Below are 20,718 nucleotides of genomic sequence, written 5' to 3'. Positions count from 1 at the left end.
CCCGGGCCAGGAAAAGGGACTGGCCTCTGGATGCAGTCTGATGATGGAGCTTCCCGCCTCCAAACAGCAGGGTGTCTGTGGATCAGGAGAGCGGAGGACAGGGTCTCCAAGCAGCTGGGAACCTGGGACATGACAGTGATTTCAAATGGGGGAAGGATTTGCCTTGTCAGACAGACTGAGCTGCTGGCTGTTGTTTTGAAGGATGGAAAAAGCAACCTGGATTTTTTTTGAAGGAAAATTTGTATTATTTTAATTATTTTTATGTACAGAAAACTCAACAGTGTACACTTAACCCGGTTTAGTGGCAAGTTCTTTAACCTTTGCCTTTTTGAGCTTGGTGATTCGAGCCACAGACTTGGGACCCAGGATGTTGCCTCCCCGGTGACGGTGGATCTCATCATATCTGTCATTGTAATTGGTCCTGATAGCTTCCACCAGCTTAGCCAAAGCGCCTTTGTTTTACGAATTCACCTGCGTGAAGGCAACGGTTGTACAGATCTTCCTGTGGACTAGACGGCCCAGTGTTGCCTTCCCCTTGATAATGCAGTAAGTGACTCCATTTTACGACACAAGGCAGGCAGGAAGACAACCGGCTCGATGGAATCCACATCGTGTGCTATCTCCACCAGCTGAGCTTTCTTGTTCTCCACCGAGGTGGTGACAGTGTTAACTCCTGCTCAAAGGACAGGTGGTCTCTTAGTGGGGACGTCCCCTTTGCTGGTAGCTTTCTTCTCGGCCCGAGCCAACAGCCTCTCCTTCTTCTCCTACTTTGTCTCAGGTCTGTACTCGTGGGCCAGGCTAAGCAGCTGAGGAGGTCTGGCAGTCCAGGGCCTGGGTGAACTGGTTAATCACAGGAGGCACTTCTGGCCGCTTGTAGAGGGTGGCTCTCTGCTGCTGAAACCTGATAGAGTGGGGCCATTTCACAAAGCGGGTGAGGTCCCTTTTGGACTGGATGTCCTGTCCAGTGCCAAAATTCTTAGGCCTTTTCTCAAGCAGGGGATTCACCACTTTCTCGGCCTCCTGCTTCTTCACGACAGCAGTGGCTGGAGCCACCTTCTTCCCCTCAGCCTTCTTTCCTTTTGGCATCTTAGGCAGCGGGAGGAGACAGCGCAACTTGGATGTCTAAATTGTGGCACACATAAAAATAAATCCCAGGCTAATTCAATATTGTAACAAAATATGAGAGGCAGCCAGGCATGGTGGCTCACGCCTGTAATCCCAGCACTTTGGGAGGCCAAGGCAGGCGGTTCACAGGTCAGGAGTTCGGGACCAGCCTGGCCAACATGGTGAAACCCGTCTCTACTAAAAATACAAAAATTAGCCGGGCATGGTGGCGGGCACCTGTATTCCCAGCTACTCAGAGGCTGAAGCAGGAGAATTGCTTGAACCCAGGGCGGGAGGTTGCAGTGAGCCGAGACCGTGCCCTTGCTTTGGAGACAGTAGGAGAGAAGTCTTTATAATGTTGGGATAGGCAAGGGCTTCATAAGCAAGACCTTGAATTTCAAGAGGAATGTATTCCTTTGTCCCCCTTAGAAAGTCAGGTTTTGACTGGTGCAGAATCCGAATGAACCCACCAAGATGAACTATCTGAAGAAGACTTCTCCAAGCAGCAGAATTAACCAGGCCAGGTTATGTAGTTATTCCATGTCAGCCTTTTTTTTGTTTTTTTTGAGACGGAGTCTCGCTCTGTCACTCAGGCTGGAGTGCAATGGTGCAATCTCTGCTCACTGCAACCTCCGCCTCCCAGGTTCAAGTACAGGTATGTGCCACCACGCCTGGCTAATTTTTGTATTTTTAGTAGAGACGAGGTTTTACCATGTTGGCCAGGCTGGACTCGCACTCCTGACTTCATGTGATCCACCTGCCTCGGCCTCCTAAAGTGTGGGGATTACAGGCATAAGCCACTGCGGCCAGCCCCACATCAGCCTTTCTCATGCCGCCAGGTGCAACAGATAAAGCAGCTTTCAGCATCAGCCATGTGAAAATAAGGCCAGTGAGCCCAGCGCTCCCCAAGGGCAAGTTGAGAAGGTATGGAAGAGTCTGCCTCTCCCAATTCACATCTTGTTAATATGAAAAAGGAAGAAGAAGTCCGTAGAACAGCCCAGTTCTACCTTCTGGAAAAGCATTCTCAGCTTCAGGATGAAGCCCAAACCCCTGGCTCTTTTTCTCTCCCACCTTTCATAGCTCCTCCCTGCAATCCCACCACACTGCTCAGGAAAACGGATGGGACACACCTGGCTGCCAGCCCCTGGCATCTTCTTACCATGGCTCTGCACCCTCAGCTGAGCGGCAGGCTGTGACACAGGTGCCGGCGTTCCCGGCGTCTATTGACATTCGCAGGGTTTTTTCACATATGGTTTCTGTGTGAAGTCAAGTCTGAGTGATGCAAATAGTTCCTAATTATTTTTCAGTAAGATAATAGAGAACAGCAGTGATGGGTGTGGGAAGAAGCACCTCTGAAACCTTCTGTTCTTCATTCAAAGTGTGACAAGTCTAGTTCTGCAGTATGTTGAAACTGATGTTTGCACAGGGTTCCCTCCATGCTGCAGGATGGCCACAGGCAGGCGAAGGTGCAGTGGGACTCCAAAAGCCAGCAGTGTGGGCTGGCCAGAAGGCAGCAGCAGCAGAATCATCACGCCACCTTAACCAAAGCACCACTGGGATTTGCACGGGTTCTTTTCTCATGCTTGACACTGTGCATAGGTGACTTTTTTTATTTTATTTTATTTTTTTAGTGTTACTTAAATCATTTTTGGAACAGTAGGATAAAAACCTTGTATAACATTTGTCTACTTCTAAAAGCAATTTCTAGAATGCTCAGGGCAAAGGCTTGGTGTTCCACTTACATAGGCAAATGTGTCTGTTCTTGAGTCTGGCTGCACAGGTAGGATCAGCACCCAGGCTGCCCCGGGGGCCAGCCCCCAGCACACACTCCCCACTCTGTAAGGCGGAAAAATGCTCTCCCCAGTTTTGCCAATGAAAAGACTGAGGTCCCAAAGGAGGAAGTGACTTTCCCCCAACCTGGTCCCACAGCCAGTGCTGGCAGAGCTAAGCCCAGTAAAGGTGGCCTCCTCGAGCCAGTGCCGGCTGCCTCTGCCGTTCTCATTGCTGTCAGGCCACGCGTCCTAGGCCGGGCCCGCTCAGCCTTTGGAGAAGGATTCCGTGACTGTGGCAAAAGGAAAAGGCTTTGTTCAGGAGGCCTAAGGGACTTAGGTCCAGGGTCCCAGACCTAGGCAGGGGTAAAGTCAAGACTTAGGCCCCAGTCTCCCTGCCCCCAGAGCTGTGCCTGCCTCTCTCATTACTTCTTTCTCAACCAACCAGATGGGCAAGGCTGGCGCCTGTCCTCCCAACCCACTGCAGCCCCTCAGCTCTGGCAGAAGCTACCCCCTGCACTCAGAGGAAGTATCCTCTGGGCATTTTTGCACACCCCCCCCGCCGCCACCAGCTGTCAGCCAGTGACCCCCACATACTTCACCTCAGACACCCACATAGAGAAGGAAATGGATGGAGACACAAGACAGCAAATCAGAAAGGCCGAGAACAGCAGTGGAACAGAATCACCGAGAAAGGGCCAGTGCAGAGACCACCACAAAGAGTGGCATTTTAGCAAAGTGATGGTGGAGAGGATGAAATGTCAGATGAGAACAGCATTTAGAACAGGAAGCAGTAAGCAGGTGTAGGAATGGCGGTAAATTTAGGGTAAACATATGGGCCCGTCTGGCACCCGCAGCAGACATCAGTAACGATCCCTGCACTCTTGCTGTCTGATCCACAGTGCCTTCTGCAGCATGTTCAGCCCCAGGACCTGCTGATATGGACAGGAGATGTGAAGCTTTCTGCATTTTTACCAAAGGAGCAAAAATGGGGATTCCCTCCCCTCCCCTCCCCTCTTCCCGTCCTATTTGGGATGGCTGGGCAGTATCTTCTCCCTCTCCCGCAGGCCCCCAGGAAGCACCTGGCTTGCAGCCGACTCAGTTTCCAAAATTTTAATTCTCACACCCCCTCCCCCTCAGCAAAAATAACCAATCGAGGCTTGCTAAGCCCACTTCCTCCATTCCGTTTCCTTTATAGATTTATAAAGTACATGATGTATTTATGTATAAAATACATTATTAAAGATATTAACTATATACATAGATACACACATTTTTATCATTTCACATAATCCTCGCAGTCACTTTTGAGAGGCCTCCTATGTCACAGCCGAGGTTACTGAAATGCAGAGAGGACTCAGTTTCCCACGGTGCCCTGTGTGCAGGGAGTAAAGCCTCGGTTGCAGCAGCAGCTGACCACAGGTTGGGCCACCAACACCCCTGTGCCTTCCGTCACTGGGGATTGTCCCCTGCTTGCCACCGGAGGTAGGAAGAGGCAGACAAAGCCGGGGATGTTTCCTGGAAGAGAAAAGCAGGGTCCTGTGGAGCAGTGGGGGCTTCTACCAGATCACGCCGTGCACAGTGCAGAGGTGCTTTGGGGACCAGGGCTGCTCAGTCAGAAGCCAGCAGGAGTCCCTGTTTTGTGTGCCCTGAACCCGTCAACTCTGATCTGCACATCACCACCCTGTGACCTGTGGCCAGCCCACCGTGCGACAGCTCCGCACGACCCTGGTCCTGTTGCTGGAAGTAGCCCCATATTTGATTGCATTTGTAGATGAAGAAACTGAGGCATAGAGTATTGGCTGCTTGTTTCCTGGTGCATTGCAGAGCCGCAGGTTCAGGGGATCTGGGAGCCCCTCTTCGTCCACCTCTCCCTGCCACCCACTGCCCCAGCAAGTCCCCATGACTTTGCCAATCTCAGTGGTCATCATCTGGGCACTTGTTCAAACAAGCAGAGACGTTTAGGGAACCCACACTCCCATTCCCGCGAACACGGCAGCACTCCTTCCCGTGAATGGAACCTTTTATTTTTGATGTCCGTAAATTGCAGGGGTCGGAATGGAGCTGACGTGTGACCATGTGGTTTGGGCGTTTTGCACTCTGCATGGTTTGGAAGCAATGAGCTCAGGCCCTGAGTGCCAAATTGTGAGCAAATTAACCATCCCTGCCCACCTTGGAGGGTGAATTAGCTCACTTAAGTCTTAGAATTCTGAGTCCCAGGAAGCAGGTACTACTGTTTCCCTTTCCCAGATAAGAAAGGTGTGGCTCAGAAGGGCTTTGTGACTCCCTGCAGTCTCACAGCAGAGCCAGTCATAGCACCAAGCCCCTCCCTGCAGGGCGGAGAAGATTGTCCTCCGGAGAAACACCAAGTGCTCATCTCTTGACCACAAGCCGGGCCTCAGGGGTAACGAAGCCACCGCAGCTTGTCAGAACAGAGAGACCATTTAATGGTCGAAGAGTGCCGTGCTGGAGCCAGGCACACCAGGGTTTGCACCATGTCCTGGCCGTGTGGCCTCTAAGTGCTTGCCCTCTCTGTGCCTGGTTTCTTCACTGTAAGCCTTTCACAGATTATTATTTATTTAAGCCTCACAGCAATGCTGTGGGAGCCCTGCTCTCACCATCGTCCCCACTGTACCGATGGGGAAACTGAGGTGAGCAGGAGACACCTGTGCAGGCTCACGAAGTTGAGAAGAGGTGGAGCCAGGACTTGAACCCAGGCCCTGTGACTCCAGTGCTCTGACCCACCACCTCCCTTATCTGCTCCTCGTAGAACCACGCGGTCCTTGAGGGTGCAGGAAGATGTCTCCTGTGGCCACCGGAGCACAGCTGTCTCACTCAGGAATGGGGTTGGAAGTCACTTTTACTTTCTTCGTTTCACTTTAATAAAGTTTTATTTTTTTTATTTGGAATAAGCCACATCATTTGTGTAATTAGAAAAAGACTACATTAACTGACCCCCTGACCAAATAAAATAAAATAAAATAAAAAGCCAGCTACCCCTTGACAAAGATCAAGGGGCCTGAAATAGGGCAATCAGGTTCATTCCTCGCATCCGCGGCTGCCCAGCCTGGTGAGATCAATTTTCCTGATGGGACTGATTTTTTAGGGCCCAACAGCATCTGCGCGAAGTGGACAGCAGGTGGCGCTGCCTCCTCGTAGAGAAACAGCCCAGCGCGAAATCCCTGGGGCGGGTCAGAGGCTGCCCTGCAAGAAGGACCCTGATGCCCTGGGTCCTCTTTCGTTTCCCAAGAGGTTTCCTGACCCTGAGCTCTCTCTCTGGGGCGGGCATCGCGACGAAGGCCCCTGGGAAGTGAGCCAGGACCTCCTGTCCCTCCTGTCCCCATGGCCCACATTTGCTATGGCCTCGCCCAGCCTCCCCTGGCTGCCTCCTCTTGCCCTGCCCACTTCGCTGGCCCGCCTCCTGCACCTGGACCGAGGCGGCGCAGTCCTCTCTGCTCGCCCAAGCTGGTGACCCTGCCGAAGAGTCACAGCAGAAAGCCCGGGTGGGCCAGTGCTTCCTGCCTCACGGAAATGCCATGCGCTGATAGATCACGGCCTGTTTGGGGGCAAGTGTCCAGAAGAGAAATGTTGCTATCCTCTTCCAGGGACATTTGCAGACTCAGCATGCTGCCCGGTGGCCCAGACCCCAGACCTGCTGGGGAACACGGGGTGGGAGGAACACGGGGTCCGTGCCTGCTTCCTGGATGCTGGTGGTGGTTTCCATAAGATACCTTCAGCGACTGGTCACAGCACTACAGCACTCTCAAGAGCCCTGCGTGTGGTATTGCTCCTCCCTAGGCTGCCACCCCACGGACGTAGAACATTGTCCAAAATAAGTCAGGGAGGATGCCTGCACCTGGCCCCAGCGACCCCCTGCCCCTGCTCTGCCAGGCTTCCTCTTGGTTGTGTCGCCAGCAAGCGTCCTGCACCGTAGGATGAGAGAAAGACCACCACAGGGACCCTGCAGACGCCGCATCTGGTCAGCTTTCTGCCTCTGCTCAGGACATTTGTGGTCATCCTGGCCTTTGTGTCGTTGTCTCTTCAGGGTGTCCACATGACCCCAGGTGTCCTGATGCCGGAAGCAGCCGGATAGTCCTGCAGGGCATGGCCCTGTGTATTCAGCTTCTGGGCAGCGCATGACCTGGACATCTGCTCCAAAAGGGACTGCACACTTTCCCACCTCAATGCCAGCTGCTGTGCAACCACCACATGCTTGCTCCCCTGCCAGTGGGTTGGGTCAACAGGGCACTGGGCGGTCCGTCTGTGATGACAGGTATGTGTCAACATGTCCATCACAAATCTAGTCTAGTGTGGTAGTGGACAAACAGCCAGGGCCCCGTGTGGAGAGGATAGTTCTGCAACGGTTCCCCCCTGTCCGTCTGTCATTTCATGCTGACAATGTTTTCTTTTATTTCATTTAAGAGCTTGATTGAGCAATGAACAATTCGCAGACTGGACAGCCTTCCAGCCAGAGTCAGCTCGGAGACCCCCCAACTGCCACGATGTTTTATGCTTATAGATAGTAGGCGTTCCTCTGCCCATGCCCACCCCCAAAGCACATGAAGACATAGAATTGTCCAAGGCCCGTGATTCCTCTCGGCCCTACAACAAGTCAGCATCCTTTCATGGATGGATGCGACCCCTCCCTCGCTGCCCCACCCTGCCGGCCACATGGCCCAGGACACTGCCCCTGGGTTCAGCTGCAGAAGACGCTGGAAAAGGGCCTTCCTCCTTAACACAGAGCCCAGAACTCTGAGGTATTGGTCCCCAGAAGTTTCCATAAACAGTGTGGAAGCACAGTGCTGTGCAGCTGGCCTCGTCTGAGCACCCACTTCCATCTGAAGCTTTTCTCAGCTGGTCTAAGGGGACCACAGGAAGCAAAGGAAGCTTCCATGGCAGGCCATGGTGGAACCTGTGAATCACAGTCGGAACCCTGAGAGGGGGTGAAGGTCAGGGTCTGAGCTGCGCTGGCTGCTAGGCCAGCCCCTGCCCCACCTGCATGCGCCCTCCTGGCTCAGCTGGAAGGCAAGAGGGGGTCTGACAGCATGTGTTCGGAGACTCCAACTCTGTGGTCCTGCCCATTGCCGCCTCTCCTCTGGAGGCTGGAAGCCAGCAGAGGCTAGATCACGGACCCCATGTAAACTTTCCTTTTTCCACTAGGTCCTGTGGATGCAGGCAAATGGGTGTCCAAGCGCCGTGTGGAATAATGGCGAGGGACACAGGCTTCCAGGTCAGAAAGTACCGCGTCTGAGTCCAAATTCCACGTCTTACCCACCATGTCGGGAGCAATCACTGACCCTCCCTGAGCTCAGGGTCTGCCTCCAAAACAAGTAGAGTAACAAGGGCAGAGCTGAGGCAGGAGCAAGCTGGGGTGGACTGGGATGCCCATGTGGGAAGAAAGCCTGCCCCAGCCCAGTGTTCACATGATACGCCTGCAAATGTGGCCATGGTGCCTATTTGCCTGGCCTCCAAGTTCTCTCAACCCGCTGCTGCTACAGACACATGGGCCTGATCCAGCAGGCGGGCAGGAGGGGGCAGCAGAGGCCGCTCAGAGCAATCTTGACCAGCGTGGGAGAACAGACCCAAACTAGCGCTCTCCAGGACCACCCGGCTTATCTGTGAACACCATGGACTCCTGGGCCTCCCCTCCGGAGATTCCAATCAGTAGCTGTCAGGGACCCCTCGAATCTGCTGTTTAAACAGACACCCCAGATATTTCTGATGAGGGTGATTCCTGGGCTGGACTCTGATAGTTACCATCAGAGGTGAAGCCACTGGGTTCAGGGGGCTTCTGATCTCCCACTTTCCCGTGGGGTCATCCGCAGGACTCAGATGCCTAGGAGGGGTCAGTGAGGTTTGGGGAGATTCTGGTGGCTGGTGTATGTTGGCATCCCAAGCCCTAACCCACTGTGAAAATTCTCTGTCCAGCTATGTGAGCCATCTTCCTTATCCCTGGGAAGGGAGGGCAAGTCCGTGAAGATGGGAATTTAGCTGTCCCCACACTGGGATCAGAAGTCCCTGAGCAGAGCGCCTTGTAAAATATGGATTTTTCCACCTCTTATGGTTCCCACACCCCCCACAAGCAGACACACGCACTACCACCACTCCACACTGGCCCCACTAGATGTCTCAGAGAGAAAAGCCAGTTCTGACCGGCCACTCCTGTCTGGGTACCAAGGAACCAGGCCACCCCTTTACTCCTGAGAAGCACCTGCCTTCTTAACCACGGCCCGCGTGGGTCCACCAGGACTGTACTATTAGCCATAAGGAAACCGAGGCTCAGAGGCAACTTGTCTTGCTCAGGTTGGGGTGGCCGCAGAGGAGGAACCCTAGCTCCTTTGGAGCTCCTTTGAGCGAAAGCTGCCTGCTGGCGGGTGGCTGGAAGGCCTGGAGCCAGGCCCTTGTGGCCACCAACCCCCTCCAGCCCCAAAGAGAAAAGAGAACAGACAGAGCACACCTCTGTGACCCAGGCGCCTTCCCATCAGAAGCCCACACCCCAGGCGCCTTCCTGCCGGGCGACTGGCTCTGCTGGCCTGGACGGGCCCTGGGGGTGAGCTCCAGGAGGCGAAGTCCCGCTTCCTTGGGGCTGAGGGGCCCGGAGGTCCCGCCCAGGCGCTTCTGCTGCCCGGGGCTACAACGGGAAAGCCGCTGAGGCTGAGTGCGTGCAAGGCGTCGGCCCCGCACGGAGAACTGCGGCGTCCGCGGATGTGTAATCCACACGCAGAAACCCTGCTCCAAGCATCTCCTACCCCTGCTCCGGGCTTTATTACAGAGGGGATTTCACGTCAAGGGGCATCTTGACTTGCCTGTTCCAGCGCAAAATCCTTAAAATAGATGAAGAGATTGTGAATTAATTCTACGTTATTCCAGGACAAAAACCCCTAAGATAATACGGAGCGATTATGAATTAATTCTACCTAGGACGCCTCTGTGCTAGCGGATCCTAGGGGTCCTTTACGCACGCAGGGCGCATAATTTCGCACCAGCCTCAGGAGCCGTTCGCGATTTAAGCTTGTGACTTGCACATGCTGGGCGCGCTTTTGTGGCGTCGCGCAGCGGTGGGAGCTTCACCCGCGACCCCTGTGCCAGCCCAGGACGCAATGGACTCCGAGGAGGACACAGCCCAGCCGAGCGCAGTCTCCGCGCTGCAGCAGCGGCGGCGCGAAATCTCGGACGCGGCTGTGGAGGCAGTTTCGCCTGCGTTATCTGGCCCTTCCGGGCTTGCCTGGAGCCAGGATCTCCTTGCGGGAAGGCTGGACTTTCCCTCTCATTCCCAGGCCGCAAGTCAGGCCGGAAGACCAAGGCCGGTCACCGTCCCCGGGCAATCCGTACCGGTTTTCCTACACAAGCCCCTCTGGGTGCCTCCCGCCCCGCTAGACCTCGACATGGGTGTGCTGGGAGATCCCGCGGAAGCGAAGGCAAGGAGATGAACAGGCAACCGGGCTTTGCTACCGCCCTGGACCCTCGTCCAGCGGCGCCAAAGCCACGCAAAACCACCGCGCACAGGGGCCTCTGGCCCGCCAGGGCGCCAAGTGAGTGGGTGCAGGGGCTGGAGACTCCGCAGAAGAAAACCTGGGAGCTCGCAGTTGGGTTTCTCCTAATCAGCCCCTCTTCCCCGGAGCCTCTGCCCTAACTGGGCGGCAGCCTCTGCGGGAGAGAGGAGGGGCTCCCAGCTCCTCTAGCCTGCAGAGGCTGACCGGACGCGAGCGCAGCGTTGCCGCGCTAGGAGGCCTGGGGACTCTTCTCAGTACTGGTTTTCCGGGCTCTGGTGGGAGGCGGAGGGTGCAGAGAAGACCTCCGCCCCAGGAGGACCGCCTTCTCCGCCTGCTGCGAACCTGCTCTCGGAGCGCAGGGCCAGGCGCGTGCGCCCGGCAGAGCCTGACCTGACGCTTCGGCCCGCCCGGAGACCCCAAGGATGGAGTCGCTGGCCTTTTCTTGTCCCCTTTATCTCGATTTTATAGACAGCTGTTAGTTCGGGACATTAATTGCCCAGGCGAGTTTATTGATAATTTTGATGTAACAGAGCACCGGAGAAATTACCCCCACGTCCAAAATGTCAACTCTGAGAAGAACCAGGTTCAGAGACTCACGACCCCACGACGCAAGACACTGCGGTGGGTCTGGAAGGGCCGCACCAACAATGTGACTTACTGTGTTTGTTTTCCTCCCTAGCCGGGAATTGGAATAGGAAGAGAGTGGTCAGTGGAAGATACAAGCGTCAAAAAATATTTTTTCCCCAGAGGCGACGAACGGTGACTTAGGAGATAAACGTTACAGGATGGGAAAGGTACCTGTCACCCGGCCCACCAACGGCCCTTTTGCCTCATTTAGATTTTACTTGATTTACTATGGGGGAAAACCAAGAACAAGCCACCAAATAGCCGAAACAAAACAAGACAAAACCAACAACTACAAAAAACCCTTAAAGTTGATTCATGATTTTTAACAGCTACAGCAAAAGAACAAGAAAGTCTGAAAGCCAAAGTAAAACTCTCATTGGTCTTGTAGTGGCAAAAAATATATATATTATGTACATGGACACATATACATATATGTACATATATGTGTATACATATATATGTGCACAAATATGGTTTAATTGGTGTTCCCTAGGGGAAGGAGGTCTACAGTGTTCTTTAAACGTTTGATTATTTCTTTAAAACGATCAATGACATTTAGAGGGGCAAAGGGCTCTTCTTAAAAAACAGAAGCCAAGAAAAATAGTTCCTCTTGTCCAACATTTACTTCAAAGTGGAATGAAGAGTGAAAAGAGGAGGATTTGCCAAAAAAGAAAACAGTATTCAGAATCACCCACAATTTTTAAAAGTCTAGAGATCCAAAGCCTGTTTTTTTCCCCCACTCTATCTTTGGGAGTCTGTAAGGTATTCTGCAATCTCAATCCCAATAAAATACTCATGCAATTTTATTTCTAGTTGATACAATTTTAAAGGCCATGTACAAATGTTATACATTTTTATTTTTGTTCTTTTTTTAGGAAAAAATACACAAAAGGCAAAACATCCTCAAATGGTCCTTTTCTACAGTGCAGAAGGAAATTTCAAATTTCAAATCCGTGTCACAAATGCTGCACTCTAGCAGCCAAAATACAAAAAAAAAAAAAAAAGGAGGGAGGGTAGTCCTTCATATTATATATATATTTATATAAAACATATGGAAATTTGTTTTTACACAGATCGGTCTTTGTTTCAAATTTACAATGGATATCTAAAAAAAATTCTACACGGCAAATATTGCCAACAAGTTACACCATTAATACTGATAAACGGAGGAGCCTACGCGGTGTTTTGGTTATTAGGGAAAGAAAGTAGAATAAATAAACAGGAGCCTTGCTATAGTTTTTAAAAGTGCCTTAACCTTTCTGCGTCCCCGCAATCCTGAATCCGCGCGGTCACCGGGCCGTCCTAGTCCCTGCGTCGCGCTGTGTTCGGCTCGTTCTCGGACCAGAAAGTTTACAGTAGAGGTTGGGAGAGAGAAAAATACTCACTGAAAAAGTCTAAATAAAATTCAAGACAAAACGTAACAGAAAAGGCTGAAGCGAAGGAAGAAGAGGAACGTGGAAGGGGACGGAGGCAGACGCCCAGACGGCCGCTTGCTTCGTGGCTCCTTCAATTTTCTGTTTAAAGACGGACAGTGGCTTCCGAAATGCAAGTTGTTCGCACAAAGATCCACCTGCGGTCCAAGGAGGAGACTTCCGAGGTGGGGAGGGAGATCGGGAGGGAGATCCAAGCTCTCGTCCCCTCCCGCTCCCCGGAAAAGACAGCTCTAAAGGGAGACTTGCGTATTCCAAGACATTCTTTCAAAAAAAATAAAAAATAAAAAGATAAATACTCAACCAAAAAATAAAAGTATTTGATAATGATTGGTCTCACATGTTTGCCTTTCTTCTAAAAATCTTCCTCCCCTTCTGCCATTGGCCGGAAGGAGGGGGGACCGCAGCAGAATTCCTGTGTGGCTGCGGAAGGCCTTCCCCTGCACAGCACCGTCTCAGCCGGGTTCAACAGGATCAAAAACCTTTATTTACCAACGGCTGCAGTCGGATCAGACCCACCACTACCATTTCTTAACAATTTTGAGGGAGTGAGGAAGGAGGTGCCAACCGCAGCGCTGTGTCTTTGCGTTGGGGATTCCTTGCCAAATACTCCTGTTGCGGAGGGGTGGAACCCTTTTTTTCTGCCGACGGTTATACCTCGAGAATAAAGCAGTTTCTTGTGCCGGTCCAGGGTCCCTGTGACCCGCCTGCCTGCACCAGGAGGGCCGGCGGCGGCAGCCTCACATCACGCAAGGCTTGATGTCTTGGTAGGTGACCTGCTGGTGATAGTAGGAACCCCCGCCGGCCGAGTGCATGGAAGAGGACGCCATGGCGTTGAAAGAGAAGACAAACTCCTTTCGATCACACATGCTGGGCGACTGCGAGTGATACCGCGGGATGCCTGCAAGGCGAGGCGACAGGAGGGGTTGGGGGAGCAGAAGAGTTAGCCACGGTGGCTCAGAGTTCAGGCGGAGGAGCAGCGCTCCTGGGGCGCACAAGGCCTGCCAGCCTGGCTCCGGAGCACGGCGGCCTACCCGCCCTCCTCCCGGCCTTCCTGCTGCGCACCCAAGGAAAAGACTCCAGAACACTTGCCACGGCCTCGCTCCCCGCAGTGCCTGCCTGCTGCGTGCCTGTCCAGCCTCGGACCCCGTGCAGGGGCCCAGGGGGAAGTGGTGAGGGAGGCTAAGTGGAGGGCCCCTAACTCTCACAGCCGTCACCGCCAGGGCAGCCCCCCCCCCGCCCCCCGCCGACCTCAGAGGCTCCCACTGCCGGCCGGGTGGAAGGAGAGGCCAGTGCGGGGCCAGCCCAGGCCAGCAGCAGGGGTGAGAAGAAGCTTCTCCAGAGAACAGGCCCCGGAGCGGAGAAGTGCGCCGCAGATAGGCTGCCTAAGGCCTCCAGGCCTGCCTCCTGCCTCCTGCCTCCTGCCTCCTGGGGTTGCTGACAGCTGACCCTGGATGGGCCCTGGCGAGCTCACTCCAGCTTTTACCAGAGCTGGGCCTGCAGGCTGCGGGGAGCCTGGGGCAGAATCAGGAGGCGAGGCTGCCGCATCTCCCTTGGCAGATGCTTCTGTATGTTTGGGGTGTTGGGGTATCAGGGGTGTTGGGGGTGTGGAGGCCTGAAAACTTGGATCCTAAAAAAAATGGAGCCCCCATGGCCCAGCCTGCAGCTCTGACCCTCTGGGGCCTGGCCACGCACCGCCCTGCCTCCCTCACCACAAAATGCCCCTGGACTCAGCTGTGGCTCTGCCAAACCCGGTCCCCTGAAGGCCGGGGCTGAGCCTCTGAGCGCTGGCCCAGCGGCTTTGGGCCTAACTCTTCCGTTCTGCCCAGCCCCAAGCAGAGGCAGCTCTCCAGGCAATGTGAGGGCCACCCCCGGGAAGGGAGGGCCATCTGGCCAGGGCTGGGAGCCTTAGGTCCATCCCAGGACCTTTCCAAAGTGTAAAGGGACTTAAGGGACACAAAAGGACTTAGGGCACTGGGGTCTGGGAAATCTTGCTAAGGACCGGCCTACCTGGTCAGGCCTGGAGCAGCCGGCAGCTGGAGTTGGAACAGAAAGAGAAACAGATTGGCCCAAACTAGGCTCAAGAAAGGTAGTCACTCTTCACAGGGGGAGAGGTGGGGCAAAGAGGCACCTTGGGGAGCTGGTGCCTCCCCTCAGCCTTGGGGTTCCGACCACAGAAGTGGAGGGGCTCGCCCCTGGCTGGGTCCCGCTGCCACTCAGATTCGACTTCCCGGGAACCAGGACGCCCTCGGCCTCCCCACTCACCTTGCAGCTCAGCTGGGGCGTTGTGGCTGTTCTGGTGCAGATACGGCTGCTCCAGGGAATGCGTGGAGAGGCTGCCGGACAGGGGGTTGGCCGCGGGGTTACAGGGGGACAGGGGCTGCTGCTTGATGTAAGAGGCGCCGCTGTTGAGTGCCGCGGAGGCCGAGGGCGGCCAAGCCGCCGCCGAGCCCGAATAGACGGCGTGCGGCTCCATGACCCCGCCGGCGCCGGTGGGCAGCAGCGGGGAGGCGGGCACAGAGCTGTCGTGGTGCGGGTACTCGCCGGCCGCCGCGCCGCCGCAGCTGCCCATGTACGAGTGGCCGCCGTTGGAGGGCAGGTGGGGCACCGAGTGGCTGGGCAGGGCCATGCCGTCCACGTTGCCCGGCAAGTGGCCGTTCATCATGCCAAGGCCGCCCTCCAGCGCCAGGCTGTTGGGCGGGCACGAGAGGCCGCCGGCCGAGCCCTGGAAGCCGTAGGTGTCCGGGAGGTGGTTAAAGCCGAGCCCGTTCATCATGCTGTACATAGGCTTGAGCGCCTGGCATTTCCTTCGGAAGCCGCGCGGCCGCCGCCGAAAGGAGCCCTCCTCGAACATGAACTCGCTGGCTGGGTCGATGGTCCAGTAGTGGCCCTTGCCGGGCCGTCCGAGGCCCTTGGGTAGCTTGATGAAGCACTCGTTGAGCGAGAGGTTGTGGCGCACGGAGTTCTTCCAGCCCTGGTAGGAGCCGCGGAAGAAGGGAAAGCGGCTCTGCAGGAACTGGTAGATCTCGCTGAGCGTCAGGCGCTTGGTGGGCGAGCTCTGGATGGCCATGACGATGAGCGCAATGTAGGAGTAGGGCGGCTTCTCAGGGCGCCGGATGCCGGCGTTGGTCTTCTTGGCCTTGGACGGGCCGGACGACGCGGGGTCCATGGCCGCGCCGCCTCCCCCGCCGCCGCCGCCGCCGCCGCCGCCGTGCGGTGGCTGCTGCTTCTCGGGCGCCGAAGACATCGGGTGGCTGCTGCCGCCGCCGCCGCTGCCGCCGCTGCTCTGCGCCGCGGACGGGCCGGGAGGAGGAGGAGGAGGAGGAGGAAGAGGACGAGGGGGGGGAAGAGGGCGAGGGGGAGGGGGCTGCGCGCGCGGGGCTGGCTGCACCTCTGCCGTCATCGGCGGCCACTTCTCCCGAGCGAGCCGCTGCGCGCCCGCCCCCGCGCTCCCGCCCGCCCTCCCCAAGGAGCTGCTGGATCCGCCGGCGGTTGGCTCAGAGCCCCTCTCTCTCCAACTCCCGCCTCCCCCACCTCTCTCCTCCCTCTTTCTCTCTCGCCCTCCCACAAGGAAAGAAGCCGAGCTGAGGCAGAGGGCAGCCCAGGCGGAGGCCGTGAGGAGGCTACCCCCGCCGGTATTTTTGTGGGGGAGGTACCACCTCCAGGGCTTACGGCCCTGCGCCCCAGCCGGGAGCAGCCCTGGGTCCCAGCCGCCCGCGGCGCTCGGCTGCGAGATTCCGGCCGAGAGAGCCTTCACTTCATCTCCGCTCGGCGGCGTCTCGAGGTCGGCGTAAGACCCTCCCGGAGTTCCCTCCCTCCGTCCCTGCCCCCCTCGGGCCCCCGCGTTGGTGGGCGCTTAAAGAGCCCCCACTCTCGCCGCCCCGCGGCCGCCAACAAAATCCGCCCCGCCTCCACCAACCTGGCCAGCAAGTGTTAATGCGCCCTCCGCCCGCGGTTCAGCCCCGATGCGCGCTGGACCCCGCCTTCCCCGCCCGGGCGGCGCGGCGGGAAACGCGCTCTGGGCCAGGGCCTTCCCCGACGCGCACAGCCCCGTGGCAAATCGCAAGTGCGGCGGCCTCCCGGTCGTGACCATCGCGGGCACAGCCGGCTCGACTCCGGTCCTCTCGGCCGGCCGGCGTAAGTTCCCGCGAGGGACCGCCTACCCACTCTCCCCGCCCCGGGAAGGACTGCGCAGCGCCCGGGATTTTTCGGACTCGCCCAGCAGCTTGCGAGCGGGCGGGCAGCCGCCGGGGCAGAGCGCAGGAGGAAAACGAAAGCGCAGCACGAGTCGCGGCCGCTTTGTCTCGGGTGCCGCGGGCCTGATGGGGGTGAGTGAGAACCCGCTGGCCCAGCGGCGACCCAAACCGCACAGGCCCCGGAACAAGCTGCGTGCTCAGTCACTCACCCATGCCCGCACACCCTCGCGCTCTTGTGCACACGTTAGCACACACATACATGTCTTGATGCACATGCAAACCCGGTAAATTACGCAAACAGACGTGTAAACACACCCATGCGTGTGTGCACACTCATGTGCAGAGGGCGCTCAGGCATGTGCGCACCCACTAATGCGCTCGCTGACACAGAAGCTTAAGGCCCAAAGGAGCTTAAGGTCGCACTCACTCCCACTCACGCGTACACACGCCACACTCGAATCTGAACTCACACGTAGTTCAGTTGCCCTCCCCCACTCCCAACACACACTGAAAACCCGCCTATTTGGCCCCGCGGCCCCCATTTTCAAAGCACAGGTTCCGATTTCCCGAGAGATGGCAAAGGCCCTGGCAGGAAGTTTACAGGGTTTAAAGTAAACAAGTTCTGGGGGATTCTTTAATAATAATAATAGAGAATTCTGCGTGCGCAGCGCGGGAGGGGGGAGTTGGCCTAATGCCCCTGTGGGCTCGGCCTGCCGCCGCCGCGGGGGCCTCTGACACTGCGCGCCAGGCCAGGTTCCTGAGAGCAGACAGCGCGGGCGGGGAGCGCGGGCCAGGGCGGCCCTCGCGCGCCTGGCTGCCAGCCCGCAGGGGGCTCGCACGCAGACCTGCCCTTGCCACCTCAGCCCTAGGGTGCGGGCTGGGGCGGTGGAGCCAGGGAAGGTGGTGCGGAGAGCCGAGCGCAGGACTGCGCAGGAGCCCCGGCGCAACGCTGTGCGCACAGACCCAGGTGAGTGCTGCTCTCTCGCACCGACTGCTGGGTGCCGGGCCCGGCCTCTCCCTCCAGGGTTCCCGGTTGGGAAGAGGGGGGTGAGGGGTGTTCTCGCGGGTCATCGCGAGGAGCCTAGAGGCCAAGCCCCGGCGCGAGCTGGGGCGAGAGGCGTGTGCCGGGCTCGCAGCACTGCCCGCGGCGCGGCGCGTTCAAAGCCCACCCGCCTCTCGGTTTCTCCGGATTCCTTGTCTTTCGCTAACTACCCGCCCCCACCTTCCTTGCTCGGACGCCTTCATTTTCGGCGGGAGACTCCTTGTCGCCTTCGGGGCGCCTGGCACGTCGGTGCGAGGAGCTGGGGGGCTCGCCGGAGCAGCCTGCCGGGCTGTCGCCGCCTCCTCCCCCAGATCCGCGCTCGCGGGAGAAGAGAGCCGCCTTCGCGCAGTCCTTCCGCTGGCCTCTCTGGGTCTCCGCGCTCAGAGAGCCTGGCCCGCCTAGGGAAAGAATGAGTGTGGGACGTGACCCGTAGTGTGTGGTTGTGCATTTACGCAGGTAAACGCTTTCTGGCAGACCCGCTTCCACTTCACACAATCAGCTCAGCCTCCGCGGACACAGATACGCTCCACACCGCCCACGGCCTCGAACACCCTTCCCAGCGACCCTCACAGCTCAGGCGCCCCCCAACCCTTGGACCAACACACAGGCCTGCCCAACGGGGAGGGCACACTTTGGTTTAAGTGCACACCTCATGCACGCCCACGTGTTCTGCACTGCGCATTCGCCCACGCATACCCAGACGCCGCGCTCAAATAATAAGTACCGCCACTCCACACGTGCACACGCGCCCACGCACACATGCATTCTCACATTCTCTATTCTTTCTTTTCTTTTTTTTTTTTGGTTGGCAAATGGCAGTTGCAGATGAGGAGACCCTGGCCTCCGGAGGAAAGTTCTGTTCCCAGGAAGGGGTCGCTACTGCCGACTGCCAAAGCACATCTGGCCTTTAGCAGAGGGGAGCAGGGAAGCTGCACAGCTGTTAAGCCAGCTAGGGGTGCAGGACGCACCCTGGGGCTCTCTGCAAGTGGAAATAACATTCTTCCTTCCCCTCGCCCCTCCCCCACTCATGGGGCACCTTCAAAGTGAGGGGGTCTCTAAAGCATGAACTTGGGGAGCCCTTTTCCAGCAGCCTCCTTCACTCTTGGGCCTTCTTCATTTGGGGAAGGGAAGCAGCAGGTCCCATCTTTGGCTAACCCGGAGATCCTTTTTTTCTCCCTTTCCACCCTTCTTTCTACCCTTTCACCCGCTCTGACAGTAAGCCAGATCTTACAGGCCAGCCAGCCATGGAGTCCAGGGTAAGAGCCGGCCCAGTAGGCCTGGGAGTCTCAGGAAAGCCAAAGATGGAAGCTCTCCTCAACTGCTAATCTCTACTGCTGGGTGTGTGTAGAAGTGGGGGCGTGAGAGAGGAGGGTAATTAGCTCCCAACTCTGTAATTTGGAGGGGACCCCCTGAATTCTGGGGAAAACCACAGTCGTAGCAAGAAGGGCTTTCCTTCATGCCCAGAGACTGCATTCTCGGCTCTTAAAATGTCCCTGAGAGGTCTCCCTTAATCCTGCATTTTTAGGATGGAGAAACTGAGGCCCAGCATGGACTTGGCACTCATCAGCCAGCGCTGAGAGGTGAACATCTCTCTGTCTGCCCTCTGTACGCCCAAGGACAAAACATCCTGGCTTTTCACCCTTCCGGGTGCCTCTGTGTAGGCTGGGAGTGGAGAGAGTGGGGCTTAGAAAACAAATGCTGTCACCACACAGCCCTGGCTTCCCAGGCCCAAGGGGACAGAGAGCCCCATTGGAGAACTGATGGTGATAAAATAGCAATGACAACTACAAATACTGTGATAATAGTAGGCTCATCCACTGCTGCCCAGGCACCAGGCGCTGCTCCTCACTCCACAAACTGCCCTTGTCTGCTCCTAACCTTCCTCTTGGCTGTCAATTCTTTGAAAACTAGTCAGACCTGCCCCCACCCCCAGAAGGTGCATATTTGTGACATTCATAGAATGATTTTGAAGGTTTCACCAAATGCCTGGAGCCCATCTGGGAACCTGTGAGGCACCAACCATGAACACAGGACCCCGGTTAAATGTCCCTAAGAAACTTGCTTAATATTCCCTGATGCCCCTACCAAGTCAGTATAATCTCCCTCTTCCCTCACAGATGGAGCTCGGCGAGGTCACTCCAGATCTTAGGTCACCTTGCAGAGCCAGTATCCAAACCTGGCCTGATTGCAGAACCAGGGCATTAAGTGTCCTGACCACGGGGTGAGGTCCGGCGGTGCCCAGGGCAGAGGGGTCCCACTGCCGTGAACCCCAAAGGCAGGGGAATTTGAACTCGCCCCACCACGTAGGGATGATGCACACGCTCTTTGTGCCTTAGTTTCTTTATCTGAAAAATGGAACTCATCATGGTTCCTATTTCTTAGGGTCATACGGAGGGCTGGACAAGACCATGCACGGAAGGCTTAGGTTGTGCAAACAGAAACAAAAACCCCAGGGGCTCAGTTCCAGGGACGGAGGAGAAAATGCAGACAGGGACAGAGATCGCCGGCAGCCTTTTGCTCTTGGATTAAAATCCATGAAGGCCGGCCCCCTCCCACCCCAAAACAAATCTGCCCCCCAGCTCCGGCCCCAGGAATCCTGAAATTGGCGGAGAGGGGTTGGCGGGGGTGTGTAAAAACAGACACGCCTGCGACGTCTCCCACTCCCCAGGCCCAAGGTATTTTTACTAGCTAATTGCTTAAGTGAAGCCGCCCGGGCCGAGAGCGCGCCGTAACCCGAGCGGGGAACCAGATCCCGCTCCGAGGGAGCCCGGGCCGGCCGCGCGGGCGGGGCAGGGGGCCGCCGACCACCCACCGCGAGGGCAGCCGCCCCGCCGGCCGCCGCAGCCCCTGCTCGGCATTAACGCAGAGCCCGCGCCCTCCTCGCCCCCGCTCCCTCCAACCCCCTGCGAGGCGAGGTTCAAACGACGCCTCAAGGTAGGGCGGCCAGCCAGGACCCGACGCGGGAGCTAGGCGGGAGGGAAGCGGCCTCTCCTGGGGGCTTCGGAAGGGAGGGAAGGAGGACCCGGCAGGGGGAAACGAAACTCCACGGCCGGCGGA

General features: G+C 56.9%; 1 protein-coding gene and 1 pseudogene across 2 annotated transcripts; both read right to left on the bottom strand.

Moving 5' to 3' along the window:
* Window positions 1-252: 252 nt before the first annotated feature.
* LOC102117600 (large ribosomal subunit protein eL8 pseudogene) lies at window positions 253-1,086 on the bottom strand (annotated as a pseudogene).
* Window positions 1,087-11,829: 10,743 nt separating this feature from the next.
* FOXF1 (forkhead box F1) lies at window positions 11,830-15,713 on the bottom strand. Of its 2 annotated transcripts, XM_045383034.3 has the most exons (3): window positions 14,689-15,713; window positions 14,434-14,459; window positions 11,830-13,324 (listed from the first exon to the last, which is right to left on the bottom strand). In XM_045383034.3, the coding sequence occupies exons 1-3, from the start codon at window positions 15,668-15,670 to the stop codon at window positions 13,169-13,171; spliced, it is 1,164 nt and encodes a 387-aa protein (XP_045238969.2). In that variant the 5' UTR covers window positions 15,671-15,713; the 3' UTR covers window positions 11,830-13,168. The 2 variants fall into 2 exon arrangements, with proteins under 2 accessions (XP_045238969.2, XP_005592770.3); XM_005592713.5 differs by lacking the exon at window positions 14,434-14,459.
* Between the last annotated feature and the right edge of the window lie 5,005 nt (window positions 15,714-20,718).

This window comes from Macaca fascicularis, chromosome 20 (assembly GCF_037993035.2).
Source record: "Macaca fascicularis isolate 582-1 chromosome 20, T2T-MFA8v1.1".
Lineage (NCBI taxonomy): Eukaryota > Metazoa > Chordata > Mammalia > Primates > Cercopithecidae > Macaca > Macaca fascicularis.
The sequence above is the reverse complement of the archived record's forward strand: the minus strand, read 5'-3'. Positions and strand labels throughout refer to the sequence as shown.